At 38.0% G+C, this 24,003-nt stretch overlaps 1 protein-coding gene across 7 annotated transcripts in view; it reads right to left on the reverse strand.

Moving 5' to 3' along the window:
* Positions 1-24,003, reverse strand: part of EPB41 (erythrocyte membrane protein band 4.1) — a 165,314-nt gene that overhangs the window by 89,676 nt on the left and 51,635 nt on the right. For all 7 annotated transcript variants that reach the window (XM_052635564.1, XM_052635563.1, XM_052635562.1 and 4 more), the window contains exons 2-5: positions 13,843-14,320; positions 10,509-10,721; positions 6,564-6,668; positions 3,924-3,966 (exon numbers count right to left, since the gene is read on the reverse strand). In XM_052635564.1, coding sequence (XP_052491524.1) covers positions 3,924-3,966; positions 6,564-6,668; positions 10,509-10,721; positions 13,843-14,313 — 832 coding nt within the window. In that variant the 5' untranslated portion in view covers positions 14,314-14,320. The remainder of the gene's footprint in view (positions 1-3,923; positions 3,967-6,563; positions 6,669-10,508; positions 10,722-13,842; positions 14,321-24,003) is intronic.

Genomic DNA, 24,003 nt, shown 5'->3' on the forward strand with positions numbered 1-24,003 from the left:
TGAGTGCTAAGTCGCTTCAGTCCTGTCCGACTCTTTGTGACCGAATGGACTGTAGCCCATAAGGCTCCTCTGTCCATGGGATTCTCCAGGCAAGAATACTGGAGTGGGTCGCCATGCCCTCCTCCAAGGGCGCTTCCTGACCCAGGGATCAAACCTGCACCTCCCGTGGCTTCTGCATTGCAGGCAGATTCTTTACCACTGAGCCACTGGGGTAGTGCCCACATCAAGATGCACATATACATATATATATGTTGCGCATATACATATACTATACACACATATATATATATATGTACTGGAAAAATGAAAGTATTAGTCATTCAGCTGTGCCCAACTCCTTGCAACCCCATGGGACTGTAGCCCGCCAGGCTCCTCTGTCCATGGGATTTTCCAGGCAATAATACTGGAGTGGGTTGCCATTCCCTTCTCCAGATCTTCCCAACCCAGGGATCAAACATGGTCTCCTGCATTTCAGGCAGATTCTCTCCTGTCTGAGCCACCAGGGAAGACCTGCTGGAGTGGGTTGCCATTTCCTCCTCCAGGGGACCTTCCCAGCCCAGGGAGCTAACCCTAGTCTCTTGCGTCTCCTGCACTGGCTGGCAGATTCTTTACCACTACACCACCGGGGGAGCCCTTTATATATGTTCACTGCAACCCAAAACATATATATGGTGCTAAAACTTTATAATCATTAAAAAAAATTTTAACAAATGAAATGAATTTATATAGGTCAATATAAAGAGTATCCAAATTATATTAAATAAATATTGCTTGCATGTGCACATTAAATACATATAGAATACACATATTTATCTCAAAATATATTTGTAAAGTATATTATATATAAATAGAATATACACATTAAATACACATTTATATTAAAATGTATTGTCTATATACACTCAGAACATCTCTGGAAAGAACACAAGAAGTTAGTTAAACGACAGAGGAAGATGGGAAATTTATCTTGTTTCATATTCATCAGGGTCTTTTAATTTCATGCTTCATATTTTAAAATGTTAAACTAGTAATACATATGACATAACACATAGAATACACAATATAAAACAATGTACAACATAACTGTATTTTTGAAAAGCAAAATTTATATATGCCTAGAAAAATCTTGTAGATTATACCAATTTAATAGTGACCCTATCTGGAGGGTAGGATTTAGAGGTCTTTTACTTTCTTAATGATATATTTTCATTATGTTTCAAATTTTCACAATGAGTATATATTATTTATAGGATAAAATTATCTTTTTAAAAAACCCAAAATCTTTCCATGGACATCAACAATGGACTGGTTCCAAATTGGGAAAGGAATACATCAAGGCTGTATATTGTCACCCTGCTTATTTAACTTATATGCAGAATATATCATGTGAAATGCTTGGTGGATAAAGTGTAAGCTGGAATCAAGATTGCCAGGAGAAATATCAATAAACTCAGTTATGCAGCTGACACCACCCTTATGGCAGAAAGCAAAGTGGAACTAAAGAACCTCTAGATGAAAGTGGAAAAGGAGAATGAAAAAGTGGGCTTAAAACTCAACATTCAGAAAACTAAGATAATGACATCCAGTCCCATCACTGCATGGCAAATAGATGGGGAAACAATGGAAACAGTGAGAGACTTTATTTTCTTGGGCTCCAAAATGACTGCAGATGGTGACTGCAGCCATGAAATTAAAAGACGCTTACTCCTTGGAAGAAAAGCTATGACCAACCTAGGCAGCATATTAAAAGGCAGAGACATTACTTTGCCAACAAAAGTCCGTCTAATCAAAGCTATGGTTTTTCCAGTAGTCATGTATAGATATGAGAGTCAGACCATAAAGGAAAGCTCAGCGCCGAAGAATTGATACCTTTGAACTGTGGTGTTAGAGAAGACTCTTGAGAGTCCCTTGGACAGCAAGGAGATCAAACTAGTCAGTCCTAAAGGAAATCAGTCCTGAATATTCATTGGAAGGACTGATGCTAGGGCTGAAGCTTCAATACTTGGGCCACCTGACGCAAAGAAATGACTCATTGGAAAAGACCCTGATGCTGGGAAAGATTGAAGGCAGGAGGAGAAGGGGATAACAGAGGATGAGGTGGTTGAATGGCATTACTGCGCAATGGATATGAGTTTGAGTAATCTCTGGGAGTTGGTGATGGACAGGGAAGCCTGGTGTGCTGCCGTCCATGAGGTCGCAAAGAGTCAGACATGATTGAGTGACTGAACTGAACTGAAAATCTTTGCAATTGGTAAATATCAATCATCTCTTTGGTGCAATGAAATATTTACATTTTGATGTTAAGGTTTTTGTTACAGATATGGTTTTTCTTTCCCATATTGAAGGAAAGAGGTTTATTATTTTGTAAAGTTCTTTAAAAAACATGACAAACAGGTTATTTTTCTTAGTAAGAGTTTTTTTCCCCAATAGCCTGGAAGATAATCTACTAGATATTCATCTCTACTCATCATAAACTCTGTTTTAACTTTTCTTCCTAAAGAGTTTTCTAGTACAATCATTTACTCCTGAGGAATACTGAATATAAAAAGTATCCTCATTGAAAAGGGCTTGGAATCAAATTTTTCCTTGTCATGTCTCAAGTATTCTAAATATTTTTTACTCTGACTTTCATTTTAAAATGAGATTTTACAGGCAGGGAACAAATACGGAGAGTTGCCAGTCCAAATTAAGAAACACAAACAAACAGGGTCTAAAGGGAAACATTTTACCATAACAAAAGTGTTTTCTTTCAAAAACAAATGAAAAACAAAATTTGATTTCAGGTGGTACAGTTACAATTTACTAATCATGATTAGTAACACTTACTGCAGTTCCTACAAGTTTCCTGAAAAATAAAACTAAGGACTTCCTTGGTGGGCCAGTGGTTAAGAATCCACATTTCAACTGCAGGGGGCATGGGTTCAATCCCTGGTCAGGGAACTAAGATCCTGCATGCTGTGGTCAAAAAATAAATATAAAATAAAAGGACATCTAGTCATAAACAGGAGGGAAAAAGTCTCTATCCCTTTAGATACTGGGCCAGGGGCTACAAAATACCATGTATGGGCTTAGTCATGTCTGATTCTTTCTGACCTCACTGACTGCAGCCTGCCAGGCTCCTCTGCCCATGAAATTTTTCAGGCAAGAATACTAGAGCGGGTTTCCGTTTGCTATTCCCAGGGATCTTCCCCACCCAGGGATCGAACCCATGTTTCCTGCACTGGCAGGCAGATTCTTTGCCACTAGTGCCACCTGGGAAGCTCACAAAATACTAATCTAGACATTTTCAACCTAGAAAAATCTATCCCAAGGCACAAGTCTGAGCACGGTGTTCAGCAGTAATTTGTGTCAACGGGCTCAGGGCAAAGAGAAAGCCACAGTGACAAAAGGGTCACTGGCAAAGGATTTCCATTCTTCGATCCCTTTTGTTCCTTCCACAGTTTCTTACATACTTTGATTTGAAAGAAGGAACAAAAGAGAATGACAGAGAGGAAAACATGGAGAAGGTTAGAACTCAATAGTCCAGGACAATTTAAATGGAACTGGATCTGGCAGCAAACTCCCAACTGTAGGCTGCTACAGTTTCAATCACTACCATTTTGAGAACTGACTCCATATCCTTTTCTTTTCTATTCTTTGTTCGTCTCCATCTTCTGTTTCTCTCTGTCATTCCTATCTTCCCCTACTTTGCTTAGTTGTAAAAAAAAAAAATCAAGATCTGACCTACATCTCAATAGTGTCCACCTCTGCTCTGCCTTTCTATTATGGAATCTCTACCTTTCAAAGGAAGGCTTTATCTCAATTTCAAAGCCATATGCCATAGCCAGGATTCTAAAGTGACTCACCACTAGAAACAGGTTGGAAATCCTCTGACCTACTTTAAAAAAAAGAGAGAGCGCCATAAAATGGCTGTATTCACTTACCACGAACTTGCTTTTTTATTTCTTTGGCAGAATCCAGCCATGTCTGTAAAAAGAAGAAAAGGCATTCACATAGAACTCCAAAATACATTAACCACAGACTACCAGAAGCAGGGTTACTGACCATCTCCAACAGTGTCTCCAGGTCAACCCACATTTCCAACATTTTTTGCATTTGTTTCACATAGTATAGCGCTTCTGATCAGAGAAACAAGGAGTTAGACAACTGGGCTTGAATCCTAGGTCTACTACTTCCTGGCTTAGTGATTTTAAGCATCTCTGTACCTCAGTTTCCTCATCTATTAGAGGAAATAAAATGCGATATTAGAGGCAATAAAATGTGATATTAGAGGCAGTGCCTACCTCAGAGTTATTGTGAAGATTAAAAGAGTTCATATACAAAGTTTTTAGTAAATAAGAAATGTTAAATAAGCACTTGCTATTTTTCTTATTCTGTAAAGCTCTACAACCAGGATTATTGGTTGATATCACCCGGACCTTAATTTTCACTCCAACTTTAACCTCTAGTATCATTCAAGTTCTCCATGTCAGCACAGTACCTGGTACATGGTTCCTGCTCAGTTAATGTTTACTGAATGAATAACTATTTTGCTTTCTCTGACTACTCTTGCCCACACTAATTTCTCCCTTCCCTGTTCTCCAACCACAGTTAAGTCTGCACACCATGAAGGCAGGACTCCTCAACCCATCGTGGACCATGCAAAATGAACAGCACTTAAAAAGAGCCTCACCATTTCATAGGCAACTTGAGAAATGTTTAAAAACAGAAATTTCTAAATTGAATTGCCTAAGGGATTTTTTATTGACATAAGACATATACAAAAAAGTACATAAAACATATGTACAGATCAATAAATTATCAAAGTGAACATACACCATTACAGGCACCCTAGAAGCCCATTCCGTGCCTCCTCCCAATCCCCACCCTCTCACTATTCCCTCTTCCAAAAGTTTAGAATGGAATTTCAGTTGTATTTAGAAGAGTAAGGTATCTCTTCCTCACCCTGTACCACCCAGGGCAAAGTCCAAGGTGGCCATCCCTGCTCTACCCAAGGAGTGGGCTTGATCACCACAATCTTACATTTGATTATATATGATATTACTTTGAGGGCTCCTCTAGTGGCTCAGATGGTAAAGAATCTGCCTGCAATGCAGGAGACCCAGGTTCAATTATTCAATTCAGAGCATTTTCTTGAGCCAAAAGGTATTTGTAGAATACCTCCATGTGCTAGGCACCAAAGTTATAAACAAGGATTTAAAAATAGTGCTTGTCCTTAAAAATAGTGCTTGTCCTCAAGGAGCTGTCAGTCTAATGGAAGAGGTGCGTGTGTGTTAGCCACTCAGTCGTGTCTCACACTTTATGACCCCATGGACAGTAGCCTGCCAGGCTCCTCTGTCCATGGGATCTCCAGACAAGAATACTGGAGTGTGTTGCCATTTCCTTCTCCAGGGGATCTTCCCGACCCAGGGATCAAACCTGGGTCTCCTGCATTGCAGGCAGATTCTTTACCATTTGAGCCACCAGGGAAGCCCATAGAAAAGGTTAATAGGGAACAATCAATACATCTTTAATTCTTAGAGACAGTTAGAAAATGTTTCTCAAAAGAATGTTTAGCGGGGAAAGGCCCTATGTTTCCCAGGATTCACTAGTCCACTGGCTTCCCCAGAAGGGGTTTTTGCAAACATGAGAGAAGCTGAAACTAGATTATGATTCAGAGACATCAACTTTTTTGCCCAGAAATATTTTATCTAAGGAAGGGGGACAATAAGCCCTTTTTTACACAGCCAGGTTTGTACTTTGCTGTATAAACAAACAAATTCAGCTTTTATATTGGACCCTTTAACATCATACATAAATATATCAATGCATATAAATAAAGAAATTTAATGTTTTCTCATTAAAAAATAAATAGGCTAGTAAGAGCTACCATAAGCAAATAAAACTTGCTGATACGACAGAGGGCAGGTGACACTAACAAAGGCGAAAAGTTTCCAATGCAACTAACAGTTTTGTACCAATGTAAGCCCTGGAAGTTCAACCGCAAACTGAAAGAATTTTCACTGGCTGAATGCTGAGCCAGTTCCCAGCAGTTTAAGAATATTTGGTTCATAGAAAAATTATAAGTGATATTAAAAAAAAAAAGTAGGTGCCGGTACTTAATGACTTTATTTATATGCCAAATTCAAGTGTTCTCAGATACTGTAACATAAACCTGAATGGGGTACACACACATAATATAAAAACATCTGATTTTTTCTCCCTGAGGCTGTATAATACAAAATACTTCTCAGAATATTTTTCTCAGTTCATGGAAGAATTTGCTAACTCACAGCTGCAGAAAGCTTTTTGCTGTGGTTTTAGAGACATTGAGTTACCGTCGATCTTCCCTTACTAAGTTACACTATATCTTGGAGAGGTAGGCAGGCATAAATACATTCCTAACAACAACAAATGAATTAAAACAATTTTGGCAATGGGGACCAACCTAGTTGTTGTAGTTATCTGCTTCAAAATCAGCATAGGAAGAAATACAAATATATGTTTAATAAATACTTTCTGATAATAAAAAAAAAAAGCAATTTGGGGAGGTCAGTTTCTTATATTACAAGCAGTCTTCTCACCTTTGAGGTTGCATTATCCCAAATGGCCAGACCAAAGTAGTCTTCTTCCAAAAGATTGAGGTGTTCACATACTCGTTTAAGTAAATCTTGTCCCTTAGCATGTTTCTGCAAAGATATACATATTCTGGTTGAGATTTCCACTTATTCTTTTATTTATTATGAAATAATATAAAATGTCAGGTTCCAATTTCCTCTTTTCTCCTTGGTTACTAACACTTTCAGATGGCTACCCAGTGTAAATAGAACAATGTAACAAAAGTCCTGTTTCTTGTCAGTTTAAATATGCATCACAGAGATGGTTGCTTGGAAATGGTACTACAATTCAAAGCAAAATCCCACATTCCCTGCATCGAGCATCCCCCACCCACCATCTTAAACATTACATTCTTTATTGTTGGTGCGATATTTCCTGAAGATTGCTATGGGCTGCTGTCAGTCACTGTGAGCACCTGAAATAGCTAAATCAGCTGTCGACACTGATAGTTAACAGTAGCTATAGAAATCATCAGACTATCATTCCCAGATCAAAAGTCTCAAGTCAATGAGCTGTGTCTCAACTTACTGCCATCTCCTTCAGAAAAATGCATCAAGTATAAGATTTTAGCTGCTCTATAGACATTACTCCTACAATTGTGCTCCAAATAATTTCTTAACATTCTTCTACCTAGAAAATCAAACCACCACCAATTTGAGACACTTGTATTAACGCAGGCGGATTCTTTACCAGCTGAGCTACCAGGCAAGCCCTACACAGCACAGACATTACTCTTATAATTGTGCTACAACAGGACTTGAAAAGGTCAGTTTTCATTCCAATCCCAAAGAAAGGCAATGCCAAAGAATGCTCAAACTACTGCACAATTGCACTCATCTCACATGCTAGTAAAGTAATGCTCAAAATTCTCCAAGCCAGGCTTCAGCAATACGTGAACCGTGAACTCCCTGATGTTCAAGCTGGTTTTAGAAAGGCAGAGGAACCAGAGGTCAAATTGCAAACATCTGCTGGATCATGGAAAAAGCAAGAGAGTTCCAGAAAAACATCTATTTCTGCTTTCTTGACTATGCCAAAGCCTTTGACTGTGTGGATCACAATCAACTGTGGAAAATTCTGAAAGAGATGGGAATACCAGACCACCAAACCTGCCTCTTGAGAAATCTGTATGCAGGTCAGGAAGCAACAGTTAGAACTGGACATGGAACAACAGGCTGGTTCCAAATAAGAAAAGGAGTATGTCAAGGCTGTATATTGTCACCCTGCTTATTTAACTTACATACAGAGTACATCATCAGAAACGCTGGACTGGAAGAAACACAAGCTGGAATCAAGATTGCCGGGAGAAATATCAGTAACGTCAGATATGCAGATGACACCACCCTTATGGCAGAAAGTGAAGAGGAGCTAAAAAACCTCTTGATGAAAGTGAAAGAGGAGCGCAAAAAAAGTTGGCTTAAAGCTCAACATTCAGAAAACGAAGATCATGGCATCCGGTCCCATCACTTCATGGGAAATAGATGGGGAAACAGTGGCAACAGTGTCAGACTTTATTTTTTTGGGCTCCAAACTCACTGCAGATGGTGACTGCAGCCATGAAATTAAAAGATGCTTACTCCTTGGAAGGAAAGTTATGACTAATCTAGATAGTATATTCAAAAGCAGAGACATTACTTTGCCGACTAAGGTCTGTCTAGTCAAGGCTATGGTATTTCCTGTGGTCATGTATGGATGTGAGAGTTGGACTGTGAAGAAGGCTGAGTGCCGAAGAATTGATGCTTTTGAACTGTGGTGTTGGAGAAGACTCTTGAGAGTCCCTTGGACTGCAAGGAGATCCAACCAGTCCATTCTGAAGGAGATCAGCCCTGGGATTTCTTTGGAGGGAATGATGCTAAAGCTGAAACTCCAGTACTTTGGCCACCTCATGTGAAGAGTTGACTCATTGGAAAAGACCCTGATGCTGGGAGGAATTGGGGGCAGGAGAAGGGGACGACAGAGGATGAGATGGCTGGATGGCATCACGGACTCGATGGTCGTGAGTCTGAGTGAACTCCGGGAGATGGTGATGGACAGGGAGGCCTGGCGTGCTGCGATTCATGGGGTCACAAAGAGTCAGACACGACTGAGCGACTGAACTGAACTGACAAGTAATTTCTTAACATTCCTCTACCTAGAAAATCAAACCACCACCAGTCTGAGATACTTATATTCTTGTTTATAGGGAGGAAATGCCATAACTTAGGGACTGAGAGTTAGGGTTAAAAAGTCCCAGCCTTTTCATTTACTAGCTAAACAATGTGAGTTGATTCAATTAATATTTCAGAACATTACTTTCTCATCTGAAAGATGATAAGAATATTTATATCTGTTCTACCTAACAACTGGAAATTTTGAAAAAATTAAACATGATAATACCCTCTGATAAATATAGTTTAAACATTTCAAAAAATTAGAAATCACTGGCACATCTACATGACACATACCCTTCTCTCAATGAGCTGTTATTTTTAATGACTATTAGTAATTCACATAGTTGCTAATTCATTTTTAGACTTATCCCATATTATCACATCATTTTCTTCATTTTCTCCCTTCTATGTTTCTAAAGGACAGAGATGATTTGAGAATTCTTCACATACAGGTCCCTACTCTCTTCTTTATACTTCCAAAATTCAGAAGTCCTAAAAAGTAAAAGGTGACGTTTATTTTTTGTTCAAAGCTCATCTGAAGGCAAATTCTAACCTGATCCTTTATGGGCTATTTTTCATTTTTATTTATCCAACTTAGAGTTTTCATATATTTTACCATAGAAATAACATGCTTGGTCATGTGCCTACTGCTACACACTTGACTGGGTATATTATAAACTTTCCACAGTATGTACTTATTGCTTTTCTAAAGCCCCAAATATTTTGAATACTGAAACACATCTGCCCCCACATGCTTCAGATAAAGGGATTCCTATCTAGATTTTGATCTGAGTGTGAAGAATGAATGCGGAATAGCTTTCTCCATCTCTAGACTAGTTAGTAGTGAGAAGCAGAAAGAGCAGACCCTAGATCTCTAGTTACCAGGAATAGTAAAGCCATTTTTAAAATGCAATAGTGTATTTTTCTTGTTTTTCAAAACTTCAAAGGGGAATTTCTAGTAATAAATACAATATTTTAGACACAATATAATATTTGTGCTTTATTTGCATATAAATAAATCAAATTCAAAATAATGTTATATACCTAAGATACAAGTATATATGAGTAATATGTAATAGAAATAATCTTAATAATTGCTTTTTATCAGGCATATTATAATTGATAATTATTGCTCTAATTTTAAAAATAGCTATAGATTTTCAAGGATTTTAACTTGTCTTGAAGCAAAAGAATAATTGAAATATTAATAACTCTGACATTTCTGTTCTTGATTCAATTATTTATTCTTCCTGGAAATAATAGAGAATTTTAACAAATGGCATTACTTGATGTAAGCTTTTTATATCCTATCTCATGGAGCTAAAGAAATATATTCAATAAACTAAAGCTTATTAAAGACAGAAAAAATGAACAGGTAGTAATTTTTTTTTTTTTTTTTTGACAAACACAATTATGGGGACTGCTAGACCTAGAAACTGAGACTATCCTGGGAAATCTAGTCATGGAAGGTCACTCTATAAATAACCTTTTTTTTTTTTTCTTAAAATTATTTTGGGTTATAAAAGTAACACATGCTCAATTCACAATACATATATTTGGCAGATATAGAAAAAACTGGAGATGAAAATAAGACTCACTCATAATCCTTCCATACCTCCACCCCTAGAAAATCACTATTAACATTTCAGTCCATAGAAACAGTCATTATACAGGGTCTTACCTCAGACCACGGCACCGCTTTATCCAATCCTACATGAAACAATCTGTAAGAGTTCTAACTACTGGAAATCAAAATGCACTTACCTCCACCACACATTCGTAAACTGTGTCATCCAACAGAGAAACCTTGCAATGCATGCTTCCGTGCCTTCTGATGGATTTCTGGGAAGCTTTTAATTCTCTCTCTGCTTTTGATTCAGGACTTTCTTCTTTTACTTCTATTTTAGAGCACTCCTCAAGTCCTCCTTCTTCCTTAGTCTCAAAATCTGGATCTTCTCTGTGTTCTTCCTGAGCAGGCTACATAGCCATGACATCACCAAGTCAGTAATAAAGACACTTCACACAACATGCTGTACACATGTTCGCTTATAATATGGCTAGCAGTAAAAGCACTAACTGAAGAAGAAAACTGTTAAAACAAATAAAAGCGATGAGTAAATAATTTTTTTCTATAAAAGACATGATCTCCCCAAAGATCCACAGACTCTGCTAGTCTCAAAACTTTATAATATAAGGTAAAATTTGCTCTTTTTTTTCCCTAAAACTGAAGTGGGTAGCCATTCCCTTCTCCAGGGGATCTTCCCGACCCGGAAGGCCCCTATGATATAAGGTAAAATTCTATCTTCAGGTGGAGTGTCATTTTTCAAATCAATAAATGAAGGTTTCAGGTAAACTAGAGCATACCAATCTGTTGCTCTCAGCACTATACATTTTTACTGGCTATACCATTATCTATTCTTAAATTCTATCAAAATTTAAACATCTTTGCCCCTTGCTCCTCAATTCTAATGAGGTAGCCTTATGAATTGCAAAACAGGCTGTTATTTGTCATGCGGTCTAAATTTTATGAATGGCTAAGAGGGGTTCTTGACCAATTTAGACCAAAAGGCAACAGATGTAGTAGGCTAACAATTGCAAATACCAGTGATCTAATTTTTACCAGGTATCACCCATGACAAATGCAAAGGAGATTCAAAGAAACAAGAGACAGACTGAAACGATTCAAAGAAGCAAGAGACAGACTGAGATCTGGATCCCCTAGGGCAATCATTAAGTCATCCCAAAGTAATGCAGGTAAGTGAGATAACATTTTGGCATACCCCTACTTACTTTTTACACAATAAAACTGCTGAAAGATTCTTAACTAAACCTCACTAATCCTTTTCTTGCAAAAGAAAACATAGTTGACATTTGAGAAGGAAGATTTAATTATTTGGCTGCTGCTCCTGCATTAGATACTAGTGAAGTCGCTCAGTCGAGTCCAACTCTTTGCGACCCCATGGACTGTAGCCCGCCAGGCTCCTCTGTCCGTGGAATATCCTATCTGGCCTATCCCCACTCCACTAGTACTCTTCATGTCAGTACCCTGTTTGCTGCCTTCGTAACATTTATGACGATAAATCATTATTTTGTATTTACTACTTTTTTTGTCTCTTCCGTTAGACAATAAAGTTATCAAGAGTAGGGATCATGTTTGTTCAATAATAACAACAACAAACATTTATATAGAAATTACAATGGGTAATTATTGTTCTAAAAGCATTATTTATATGAACTCATTTAACCCTATGGGGAGTGTACCATTGTTATCTCCCCTTGACAAATAAAAAATTAAAGGCAGAGAAGTTAATTAGGTAGGATCATACAGTCAACAAGTCACATACCAGTCAGACTCCAGAATTCATGATCTCTTTGCCGTATTGTAGTTTTTTATTTACCAATGTCTGTCCAGCTTAGGGCCTGGCACACACAGTAGGTTTTCAGTAAATTTGTTGAGTGAATAAATTAAAAAGTATTAAAAAATGACACATGGTTTCCAAAAAACCCAAAGTACCCTAGATGAAGGCCAGTGCAATCCTACAATGCAAACTCAATTTTAAAAAATCCTGTATAGAAAAGGACCATTCAAATGAAATTCTACTATGAAATCAATGAATGAGATTTTAGTTAAATCTAAAATTTGTCATCTGTTTCAACTTTAGTACAAATGTTATGATCTTTAGACCAAACAGACTAATCCTGATTCAAATGCTAACTACAACAAGATAGAGATTTTTCAGTACATAAAGCAAAGGGGGAAAAAACGCATCTAAAAACCTCTTGAAACTACCAGGCTTCCTGAAACAACATAATTTAACTCCTTTGGTATTCCTAAAATTATATTAAATTAATGACACTAAAATATGTGGTTTCTCTGCCTTTACTGTTTATATATTTTATTAACTAAGTAATAATAACTAACATTTATTCAGTGCTTATAGTATGTCAGGCAATGAAGCAAAAGTGTCACTTGTCAGTGACTGAATCTTCTAGTCACACACTATAAATAAAACTTTGTCTTCAGCCTGCTTTCACTAATAACAAATACATAACAACTTTATCCTAAATTTTACTTAGAACTTTTAATATACAAGCAATATTTTCATAAATACATATATTATTTTTTAAATCTAATAAAACTATATAGCCCAAGTCTGAAACCTATAATAGAAACATATAGGACTTACACATTTTACAAGGTACATAATGCCCACATGTTTCAAAAATAAAATACTTTGAAAACAACTCTTAATTTGTAATTTATTAAGCCTGAAAACAAATGACATGCCTAGAAAATAGTTTGAGTTGCACGACTAATATTTTCCCAAGATTTTTGGACTGATGATGAGACTCACAACTCATTCTCAGTTTAACTACACTAACAATCAAGCCTCCCCGCAACTACTATATAATACAAAGGTGATATAAAAGGGCTAAATTTCTGCATCTATATCTTACACTCTGTGGAAATATGATCTAGTTGTAGAAAACGACACAGATAAGGCAGACATTGTTCAAACTTATTACCTACTTCTGGGTGGCCTGAATCTACCCCAAGGCTTTTATAAAGATTTCCATAAAAGAACTATGTTTGTTGATAAATTATCCCATTTCTAATAATTCCACCAAAATGAACTCTAAACCACTTCATTTCCTTCCCCCTCACCATTAAAACTCCTGGACTTGTTCCATTATTGTAGCAAAATATAAATTCATTTGATACATCTCTTTCATTTTCTTTTTTGATTTAGACAGCATAAGTTTCTTTTTTTAAGTCTTTATTGAATTTGTTAAAGTACTGCTTCTGTTTCTTGTTTTCATTTTTTGGCCAGCGAGGCACCTGGGATCTTAGTTTCCCCACCAGGGATTGAACCTGCGACCCCAGCACTGAAGGTGAAGTCTTAACCACTGGACTGCCAGGGAAGTCCCCAATGTAAGTATCTTGACCGTGTGAATTTCTTTAGAGCAGAAACTCCAAAGCATTATGTTACTTATTACTAATACCTAAGTCAACTAGCTGGTAAGAAATAAAACCAAATGTTCTTGAAGGAAAATTGTTTAACCTGCCTTCACCTCCCACTCAATTGCATACCCTTACCTGTGTTTCTGCACTGCTTAATGAATGGAGATCCAAGGATGGGTCTGTTTTGAGCTCAGGTTCAGGAGCTGCAATTGGGGCCTTTAAAATGATTTCTTCATCAAGACTGGCTCCAAATTCTATCTCCTTCTGGCCTCCTTCACCTTTCTCTTTAGCTGACTCTACTTCTTTGCCTTCCTCCTCAGACACCTGAGATTTAGGCCTTTTGAGGAATGAGGAGAACAGCCGTGACAGGCCCCTGTTTTCTGATGCCCGCTCCTTGTTCCTGCTCAGGTCTTCATGTGTCGGAGTGTCTCCATTAGATGTCTTCAGCTTCTGCTCACACTGATTATCTCCCTCAGCTGCTGCTTGGGAAGCCTCTTCCAACTGAGTTTCCTGTTGACTGGAGCTCGTGGCTCCCTCACCCTCTTCCTTCTGTGGTCGGTGCTGTGGATTTTCAGCCTCAGCCACTAAACTCTTCTCTGTTGTCATGATGTTGCTATTAAAAAGAAGATGGCAAAGGGGGTCTCTTAGAAACAGAACGCATTACTGAAGGCAAAACCCTCAATCAGGTCAAGTGTGACAGAGTTAGTATCTTCAGGTATTTAACCACCAACAGACAGTGCTCTCATCCATTAAACATGAGACTTTCCATTAAAGCACAAAAATAACTTACCTATACATCCTGGATAAATTATTAATGCTCGACTTGCTAAAGTTATGACATAGAGAAATTAGCTTAAAATAGGACTCCCTGAAAGCCAGCTTAGTGAAATGCATATTTTAAATTCAAAGCTCAAAACTATGTATAGCACAGTTTTATCCTTCCTAAAAAAAGATCTTATTTATACACTGTTCTTTGACAGCATCAATCTGCGGGTACAAGGTTTGTAGAAATTATCTGCAAAATTCTCTACATCCCAAGAGATGATGGGATTAAGATTCCCCAGCTCTTCACTCTTATTGTTTATATTTCTCAGAATGCATATTAAGAGCAGAAATGTAGAATTCTGATCATTTGTTATCAGGCTTGACAACAGCAATGACAAGTATACAGTTAAAATAATCACAAAATAAATCCTTAGGATTTTGTGTTACAACATTAAATTGCCGAAGTCTCTGACAAAGTTTTTTAAGATCTTTTTTCCTCTGACAAATATGATTTAGAATACTCATCATTTTTAAGAGCAGCAGGTTAACTATTACAAGAGAGGAAAATAGATAATAGAGAAAAATAAAGATGCAAAATAGAGAAGAAAAATATTGATTAAAAGCAAATACTGATTCAACTGTAAGAGAAGAGAAAGCAAGCTGTAGGCCTCACATATTCAAAAACTTGTTGATTTCTAGTTTCTTTCTCTCAAATCTCCCAGTACTATTAGTTAAGTCACATAATAATGCTAAAGAGTAATGTCACTAAAGGGTAACCACCATACCAGGGAACCACTGAGTAATGAAGTTGACTAATTACTTTGCCAACAAAGGTCCATCTAGTCAAGGCTGTGGTCTTTCCAGTGGTCATGTATGGATGTGAGAGTTGGACTGTGAAGAAAGCTGAGCGGCGAAGAATTGATGCTTTTGAACTGTGGTGTTGGAGAAGACTCTTGAGAGTCCCTTGGACTGCAAGGAGATCCAACCAGTTCATTCTAAGATTAGTCCTGGGTATTCTTTGAAAGGAATGATGCTAAAGCTGAAACTCCAATACTTTGGCCACCTCATGCGAAGAGTTGACTCATTGGAAAAGACCCTGATGCTGGGAGGGATTAGGGGCAGGAGGAGAAGGGGACGACAGAGGATGAGATGGATGCATGGAATCACGGACTCGATGGATGTGAGTTTGAGTGAACTCTGGGAGTTGGTGATGAACAGGGAGGCCTGGAGTGCTGCGATTCATGGGGTCGCAAGGAGTTGGACATGACTGAGCAACTGAACTCAACTGAACTGAATAATGACCTTACGTTTTGATTCACTGCTATACCTAAAAGTACTCCACTCAAAAAGCAGTGTTTACATTGTCTTTGCTTCTGCTCCATGCTGTTTAGATGAAGTAATTTAATTTGGATGCCAAAAATCTGAACTGATGAACTATATTTGGCCCATTCCATCCTCAGACCCTTTACACTTGCTGTTCTCTCTATGATTTTCCACTCCTGGATATTTGAAAGCAGGTCTCTCCTCATCATTACTGCCTCTGCTCAGATGTCACCTCTTTACAAAGGCTTCCCAATCACATCCTATCTAAAATAATGGCCCTCGAGATGGTCTCATAGCATTTATTACTATTTACAATTATCCTGTTAACTTGTTTACTGGTTTTTGTCTTCTTTCCCCCAAGCTAAAATTTAAATTCCATGAGGACAGAATAGTACCTGGCACATTACAGGTATTAAAAAAGTCTGTTGAATAAATTAATTTCAATTGTATATACCTGACAAAAACTGCAAAGGTCTTCTCTAAATTATTCAAGTAAATCTACTTCAAAAGCACAGGTCCTATGCTAGCGATACAACAGTAAACAAAACAAGTAGGTCTATGTCATCATGGAGTTTACAGTCTTGATTCAACTTTAATCAGTATAATGAAAGAATATGTAAGAGAATTCTTATTTACAATATGCTGCTGCTGCTAAGTCGCTTCAGTTGTGTCCAACTCTGTGCAACCCCATAGACGGCAGCCCACCAGGCTCCCCCGTCCCTGGGATTCTCCAGGCAAGAACACTGGAGTGGGTTGCCATTTTCTTCTCCAGTGCATGAAAGTGGAAAGTGAGCGTGAAGTCACTCAGTTGTGTCCGACTCTTAGCGACCCCATGGACTGCAGCCTTCTAGGCTCCTCCATCCATGGGATTTTCCAGGCAAGAGTACTGGAGTGGGGTGTCATAAATCTAAATTATTGTGTATAAGTGGAACAAAGTAGTGAAAAGGGAAGGAAGCTAATGGCATCAAGCACTATTTCTGTGTCAGGCCCCGGGGTCAGGGACATTATCTACATTATTTAAAGTAAGCCTTTCAATAACCCTGAAAGGGAAAGTGGAACCACTTAATCTCATCGTTGAAGAAACAAACTCAGAGTAAAACTGGCCCAAGGTCACACTGATAGTAGGTGACAAACCACTGTAAGTGAAACTGAAATAAATAAAGGTACATTAATAAAAGGAAAAGCTTTTATACGAGTTCTTACTGTTGATCTACTCAAATTATTCTATTTTGAGCACTAAAAATATTTTTAAATAATCAAAATATTCACAGACGCATATCCTCCAGTTTCATCTACTAAGTCATCAAAACTACTCTGTGCTAATAAAAAACACAGTAAGGTCTTTATAAACACTACTTAAACATTTACCAACCAATGTATATTCTGAATTTGCTACCCTTGAGTGAGGTACACTTGTCTTAATTCCTCCTTATATTAGGAGTAGGCAATTGATTTTTCCAAGGTTCTTTTTCTTTAATCTCTAAATAATCAAACTTGACCCAGAAAGAAAACATGAATATCAAACCACCAGTTACTCTTGAAGAGTTATGATTCAAGAGCACCAGTTTACTTCAAACTTCCTTCACAAAAATAAACAAGAGGACGGGCTGAGGATTGAGCACTATTTTCCACGGATTTTGGATATGGCTTTATCACTCATCTTACTGAAAAGACACAGAAACCACTTCTACATTGAAATGTTCCTACACAACAGACTTTACAATAAGGTCTCTCACAAAGATCCATAAAAAATTATAAATCTTTCGCGACCATTTTAGCAGACGTGAAAGTTGCTTAAAGTCAATTCTAACAATCTTTTACTTGTATTTTTCAATAAATAGAGTATTTTTCTTGTGTTTTCAATTTTTTATTATTAAAAAAACAGAAAAGATCTTCTAAGGATATTCCTATAATTTCTTTCCCATGAAAAGATGTCATCTCAAAGTAGCTGAATGAGTATGAGTACCCAATAGTTGAAAACACACACATGGTTACAATTTGTGTGCTATATGTGTGCTTGTTAAATTTTAATGTGTGCTGAATCACCCAGTAATCTTAAAATACAGATTCTGATTCAGCAGGTCTGGAACAGGGCCTAAGACTCTACATTTTTAACGAGCTCCCAGATATTGCCAATGCAGCTGGCCCACTGACCACACTTTGAGTAGCAAGGCAGAGAAAACTATTATTTCTTTGGAAACATACTCAAAATGTCTGAGAAACAAAGATGGGAGAAAGCTACCTTCGGAAAGTAGTATGTGAACAGCGAGAAATAGTTGACACAATAAATGCCCAACAAATGCTTGCTGAATTAAGGAATGAATCAGCAAAGAATGCAGTATACTATTAAATGTGGAAGCTGACCATTAACATGTTTTTAGAACTCATTTGGTATTTAATCAAGTTAATCGAATCTTTCTACCACAGATCTGTGGTAATTTCAAGTTGTCCATGCAGCCCTGACACTTGACACCTGACTTTCTCCATCAATATGATCTCTTGTGAGGCTTCCCTGGTGGCTCAGCAGGTTAAGTATCTGCTTCCAATGCAGGAGACATGGGCTCAATTCCTGGGTGGTTAGACAACTCCATTGATATGAACCTCTTTGCACATTTAGGAAGGAATGATCAAGACATATGAATAAAGAATTAGAAAATAATATCTATCAGTACAAAACCAATATACTTTGCCACACATAATTATACTCATATTTAAAAAAAAATCTAAATACAAGTGAAAAAGAAATGAGAACACATTATAAAGAACAGGTACACAAGCAGAAGGTTAAAAGAATTCTCTTACAGCATACAGAAACCAACCTCAGGTAATATCATAAATGCAAGAAAACAACCAGAGAATCAGACAACACAGATTCAGCAGAGATGCTACAATTCAGTCTATACAAGGATAAATGGAATAAAATTAATTATTAATGACAGTTTTCATATATGTCCTTTCCAGCCATGCACATATGGATAGCAATGCATTTACTAAGAGTCAGAAAAGCAAAAGGAGGTAGGGAGGATGGGGAATATAACAAGTGAAACCAATAAATCAGCTAAGTATCTCCAGTTAACTCTGAAAAATAAATAGCAAAAACAAAAGTCCTACAGGCCATTTCCTAAAAGCTCAAATAAAATCATCCTGCCAAATCTGTTATACATGCAGCCAGGTTCTTCACATTACTATAGGTAGGATGGGTAACCAGGAAAAGAGATATAAAAAAGTCAAGCAGCAAAGACAGGATAAATGCTCTACAAACAGGCTCTTCCTGTGTAAATGATACTATTTTTATTCTGGATACAAAACCAAAAGGAGTTATCTATTTATTTAATGTCAGAAAAACGTCTTCTGATTTTAAAAAAGGGAAAAATAGATCAGCATAGCCAAGAAGACAGTGATGAGTGGTCCCATTCCATCGTGATCCTAATCCTTCAAACCCGAGGAATTATACTCCATCTGCTCTCAAAGATACACTTACTTTAATAGTGTACATCTGTTGACTTCAGGCAAATCAGATCTTCACAAACCTGATCCTGAGCAGATTGCAAGGGCTGGACGACATCTTTCATTTTTTTGATATCTCTTTCTAACAGTACAGTCAGTGCTCCACTAATGTTTTTTAGGTGGAAAACTTGGTAAAAACACTACAGTTTGGAATGACCAAGAAAATTTCCCTTACAGTCACCATTTAATGATAAAGTTTAATTATTGGTAATATTCCTCAAATTAGTTCACTGAACATCTATCAGTGTTTACTGGGTGCTAATCATATATAAGGTTTCGGCTCAGCTCTTTGAGAGGGAAACAAAAAGGATAATATACAGTTCTCAAGGAGATAAGACATATACACAAATAACCAAAGTACTACCTTGTGGTACTTCATCAGGCAAGGCTTCGTGAGTGGAACCAATTAAGCACCAGAGAAGTACAAAGTACTTTCAACTAGAGTGATCACAAAAAGTCTCGTAGAAACCGTTTTTTTAAGCTGTGCCATGGAGGATGAGTACAAGATGTCAATAGAAAGCAAGCTGAAGTGCAAAGAACAGATGAAATTCCAGACGAGGAACTGAACTAGCATTAGTAGAATACTGTAGCTATTCAGGAACTAGTTAAGCAGTCCAGACTAGGTGATATGGGGCTACAAGGACGTAAGGTTACAACAGGTACAATTTAAAATGAATTCTAACTGAAACACTAATAATAGGGGGTCCCATTTATTGAGTACCTATGAAATACCATACATTACACAATTTACCATGTTCTTCTAGAATCACTCTAAACGGTAGGTGTTTTCATTTCCCAGATAAAAATATACGCTGGTTCTGGGAGGTTAAATTTTTTGTCACAGATCACAGAATTAAACCATGTTTTAATGAAACTATTAATATACTACAAGCTGGTGATTCTATTGTAAATTCCCAGAATAGTGTCTATCTTTCCAAATCTGGGTACTTCTATCCCACTGTTCCCTGCTAAAGAAACCCCTCTCTGGAACCCTCCTACGCTGTTGGTGGGAATGTAAATTGGCACAGTCACTATAGAAAACAGTATGGATGTTCCTGAAAAAACTAAAAATACAGCTACCATATGATCCAGCAATCCTACTCTTGGGCATCTATCCAGAAAAGACAAAAACTGATTCGAAAAGATACATGTACCTCAATGTTCACAGCAGCACTATTTACAACAGCCAGGACATAGAAATGACATAAGAGCCCATCAACAGACAACTGATTTAAGGAAACGTGGGGGGTTGTGTGTGTGTGTATAATGGAATATTACTCGGCCATTAAAAGAATAAAACATTGCCGTTTGTACAACATGGATGGTCCTAGAGAATATCACACTAAGTGAAGTAAATCAGAAAAAGACAAACATTATATCACCTTTATGTGGAATCAAAAACTAATACAAATAAATCCATACACAAAACAGAAACAGACTTACAGACATAGAAAACACACTTGTTAGCAAGGGAGAAAAGGGAAGTGTGGGGAGGGATAAATTAGGATTAGCCAGAAGCAGAAGATATTAGGAAGAGGGGGCAAGAATACACACTAGAACTATACAAAAAATATTTTCATGATACAGACAACATGATGGTGTGATCACTAACCTAGAGCTAGACATCCTGGAATGTGAAGTCAAGTGGGCATTAGGAAGCATAACTACGAACAAAGCTAGTGGAGGTGATGGAATTCCAGTGGAGCTATTTCAAATCCTAAAAGGTGATGCTGTGAAAGTGCTGCACTCAACATGCCAGCAAACTTGGAAAACTCAGCAATGGCCACAGGACTGGAAAAGGTCAGTTTTTATTCCAACCCCAAAGAAAGGCAATGCAAAGAATGTCCAAACTACCATACAACTGCACTCATCTCACATGCTAGCAAAGTAATGCTCAAAATTCTCCAAGCCAGGCTTCAACAGTATGTGAACCATGAACTTCCAAATGTTCAAGCTGGTTTTAGAAAAGGCAGAACTAGAGATCAAATTGCCAACATCCACTGGATCATCAAAAAAGCAACAGAGTTCCAGAAAAACATCTACTTCTGCTTTAGTGACTATACCAAAGCCTTTGACTGTGTGGATCACAACAAACTGTGGAAAATTCTGAAAGAGATGGGAATACCAGATCACCTGATGTACCTCCTGAGAAATCTGCATGCAGGTCAAGAAGCAACAGTTAGAACTGGACATGGAACAACAGACTGGTTCCAAATCAGGAAAGGAGTACGTCAAGGCTGTATATTGCTACCCTGCTTATTTAATGTATATGCAGAGTACATCATGAGAAATGCTGGGCTGGATGAAGCACAAGCTGGAATCAAGATTGCTGGGAGAAATATCAATAACCTCAGATATGCAGATGACATCACCCTTATGGCAGAAAGTGAAGAAGAACTGAAGAGCCTCTTGATGAAAGTGAAAGAGGAGAGTGAAAAAGTTGGCTTAAAACTCAACATTCAGAAAACTAAAATCATGGCATCCAGTCCCATCATTTCATGGCAAATAGATGGGCAAACAATGGAAACAGTGAAGGTGAAGTCGCTCAGTCGTGTCTGACTCTTTGTGACGCCGTGGACTGTAGCCTACAAGGCTCCTCCGTCCATGGGATTCTCCAGGCAAGAATACTGGAGTGGGTTGCCATTTCCTTCTCCAGGGCATCTTCCCAACCCAGGGATCGAACCCAGGTCTCCCGCATTGGAGGCAGACGCTTTAACCTCTGAGCCACCAGGGACTCCAAAACCACTACAGATGGTGACTGCAGCCATGAAATTAAAAGATGCTTGCTCCTTGGAAGAAAAGTTATGACCAACATACCCAGGATATTAAAAAAACAGAGACATTACTTTGCCAACAAAGATCTGTCTAGTCAAGGCTATGGTTTTTCCAGTGATCATGTATGGATGTGAGAGTTGGACTATAAAGAAAGCTGAGCACAGAAGAATTGATGCTTTTAAACTGTGGTGTTGGAGAAGACTTTTGAGAGTCCCTTGGACTACAAGGAGATCCAACCAGTCCATCCTAAAGGAAATCAGCCCTGAACATTCATTGGAAGGACTTATGCTGAAGCTGAAACTCCAATACTTTGGCCACCTGATACGAAGAACTGACTCATTTGAAAAGACCCTGATGCTGGGAAAGATTGAAGGCAAGAGGAGAAGGGGGTGACAGAGGATGAGATGGTTGGATGGCATCACCGACTCAATGGACATGAGTTTGAGTAAGCTCCGGGAGTTAGTGATGGACAGGAAAGCCTGAAGTGCTGCAGTCTGTGTGGTGGCAAAGAGGCAGACATGACTGTGTGACTGAACTGAACTGGATTAAAAGATACAAACTCCTATGCAAAAAATTAGATAAGCAACTATGTAACACTGGGAACTATATTCAGTTCCTTTTAATGATGCAAAATGGAAAATAAGCTGAAGAAAAATATATATATAACTGAATCACTTTGCTGTATACCTGAAATTAACACAATATTGTAATTCAAGTATACTTCAAGGAGGAGGAAGAAGAAGAAAGGAGGAAATTCCTATCTGTTAAGAATTTATGGACAGGCTTTCAATCTGGCCAAGCCTACCTCTATTGTCACCAATTTCAAGTTCACAATTTACGTACATATTTCTCTTCCCATGGAGTGTATGTGAAGGTGGAATGGGGAGACAAGGAAAAACAGATTATGAAAGGACTTGAATATCAGGCTAAATAGTTCAGACTTTATTCTGAAAACAGTGGAGAACCACTGGACATTTTTAAACAGGGAAGCGGGTAAACAAAGTGGAAGCAGGACAGACCTAGACGCAGAGAGAAGCTCAACAAATGGCTGGGTAAATTCAGGTTATCAGTGAATAAATTCACAATGGGTATCCCTGGGGAAGCTGAAACCAATCCTGAGCAGATAAACTTGAAAAGCCTTGCAACTGCCCTTAGTTTCTCCAGCTTGTTCTCATTAGCATGTTTCTCAATAACACAGGCAATTTCATGTCTGAGCCTGAAGGCATTTTTATAACATTTCATTAACCCACTCTGATAAATGGCTTAACAGAAGGGGTCTAGCATTAAAACCAAAATAGAAAAGAGAAAAGAAGTGAGATGGATATCTCACAGGCATCTTCAATACGTGTCTAAAATTAAACTCTTGGATTCTTTTTCCTATACCGGGTTCAAACATACCATCCAGACGCTCTAACCAGAAAACCTAAGTGCCATCCTTGGCTCAGCCTCCTCCATTTCCCTTCCCAATCAAGTCCATCTGTTAGCCCTATAACCTCCCAAGTAGATTCAGAATCAGTCCATTTTCCACCTTCTGCACTACTATCCCATTTGTGCAAGCCTCCTTCACTTCTCCTTGTATGATCTCAACAACCTCACCTTGTTCCGTTTTCCTCCTGGCCTCTATTGTATGGTCATACTGCTGCTGCTGCTGCTGCTAAGTCGCTTCAGCCAAGTGCTTTCCTGGCTAAAGTCATTCATGCATGCCATTTCCTTGGACTGGAATACACCCCACCCCCTGCAATAAATCTGGTTTCTTCTTATACCTTGCAATTCGGCTTGAATAATTCCTCCTCAAAGCAATCTGCCTTGACAACCCTAATGTCTACATAAGTCTGTCCATAAGTCCCTTCCCTAGTTCTCTACCCTAGTACCTACTTCCTTCCTTCACAGTATCCTCTTCTCAATGTATACAGTCATACTTGTCAT

This window comes from Budorcas taxicolor, chromosome 2 (assembly GCF_023091745.1).
Source record: "Budorcas taxicolor isolate Tak-1 chromosome 2, Takin1.1, whole genome shotgun sequence".
Lineage (NCBI taxonomy): Eukaryota > Metazoa > Chordata > Mammalia > Artiodactyla > Bovidae > Budorcas > Budorcas taxicolor.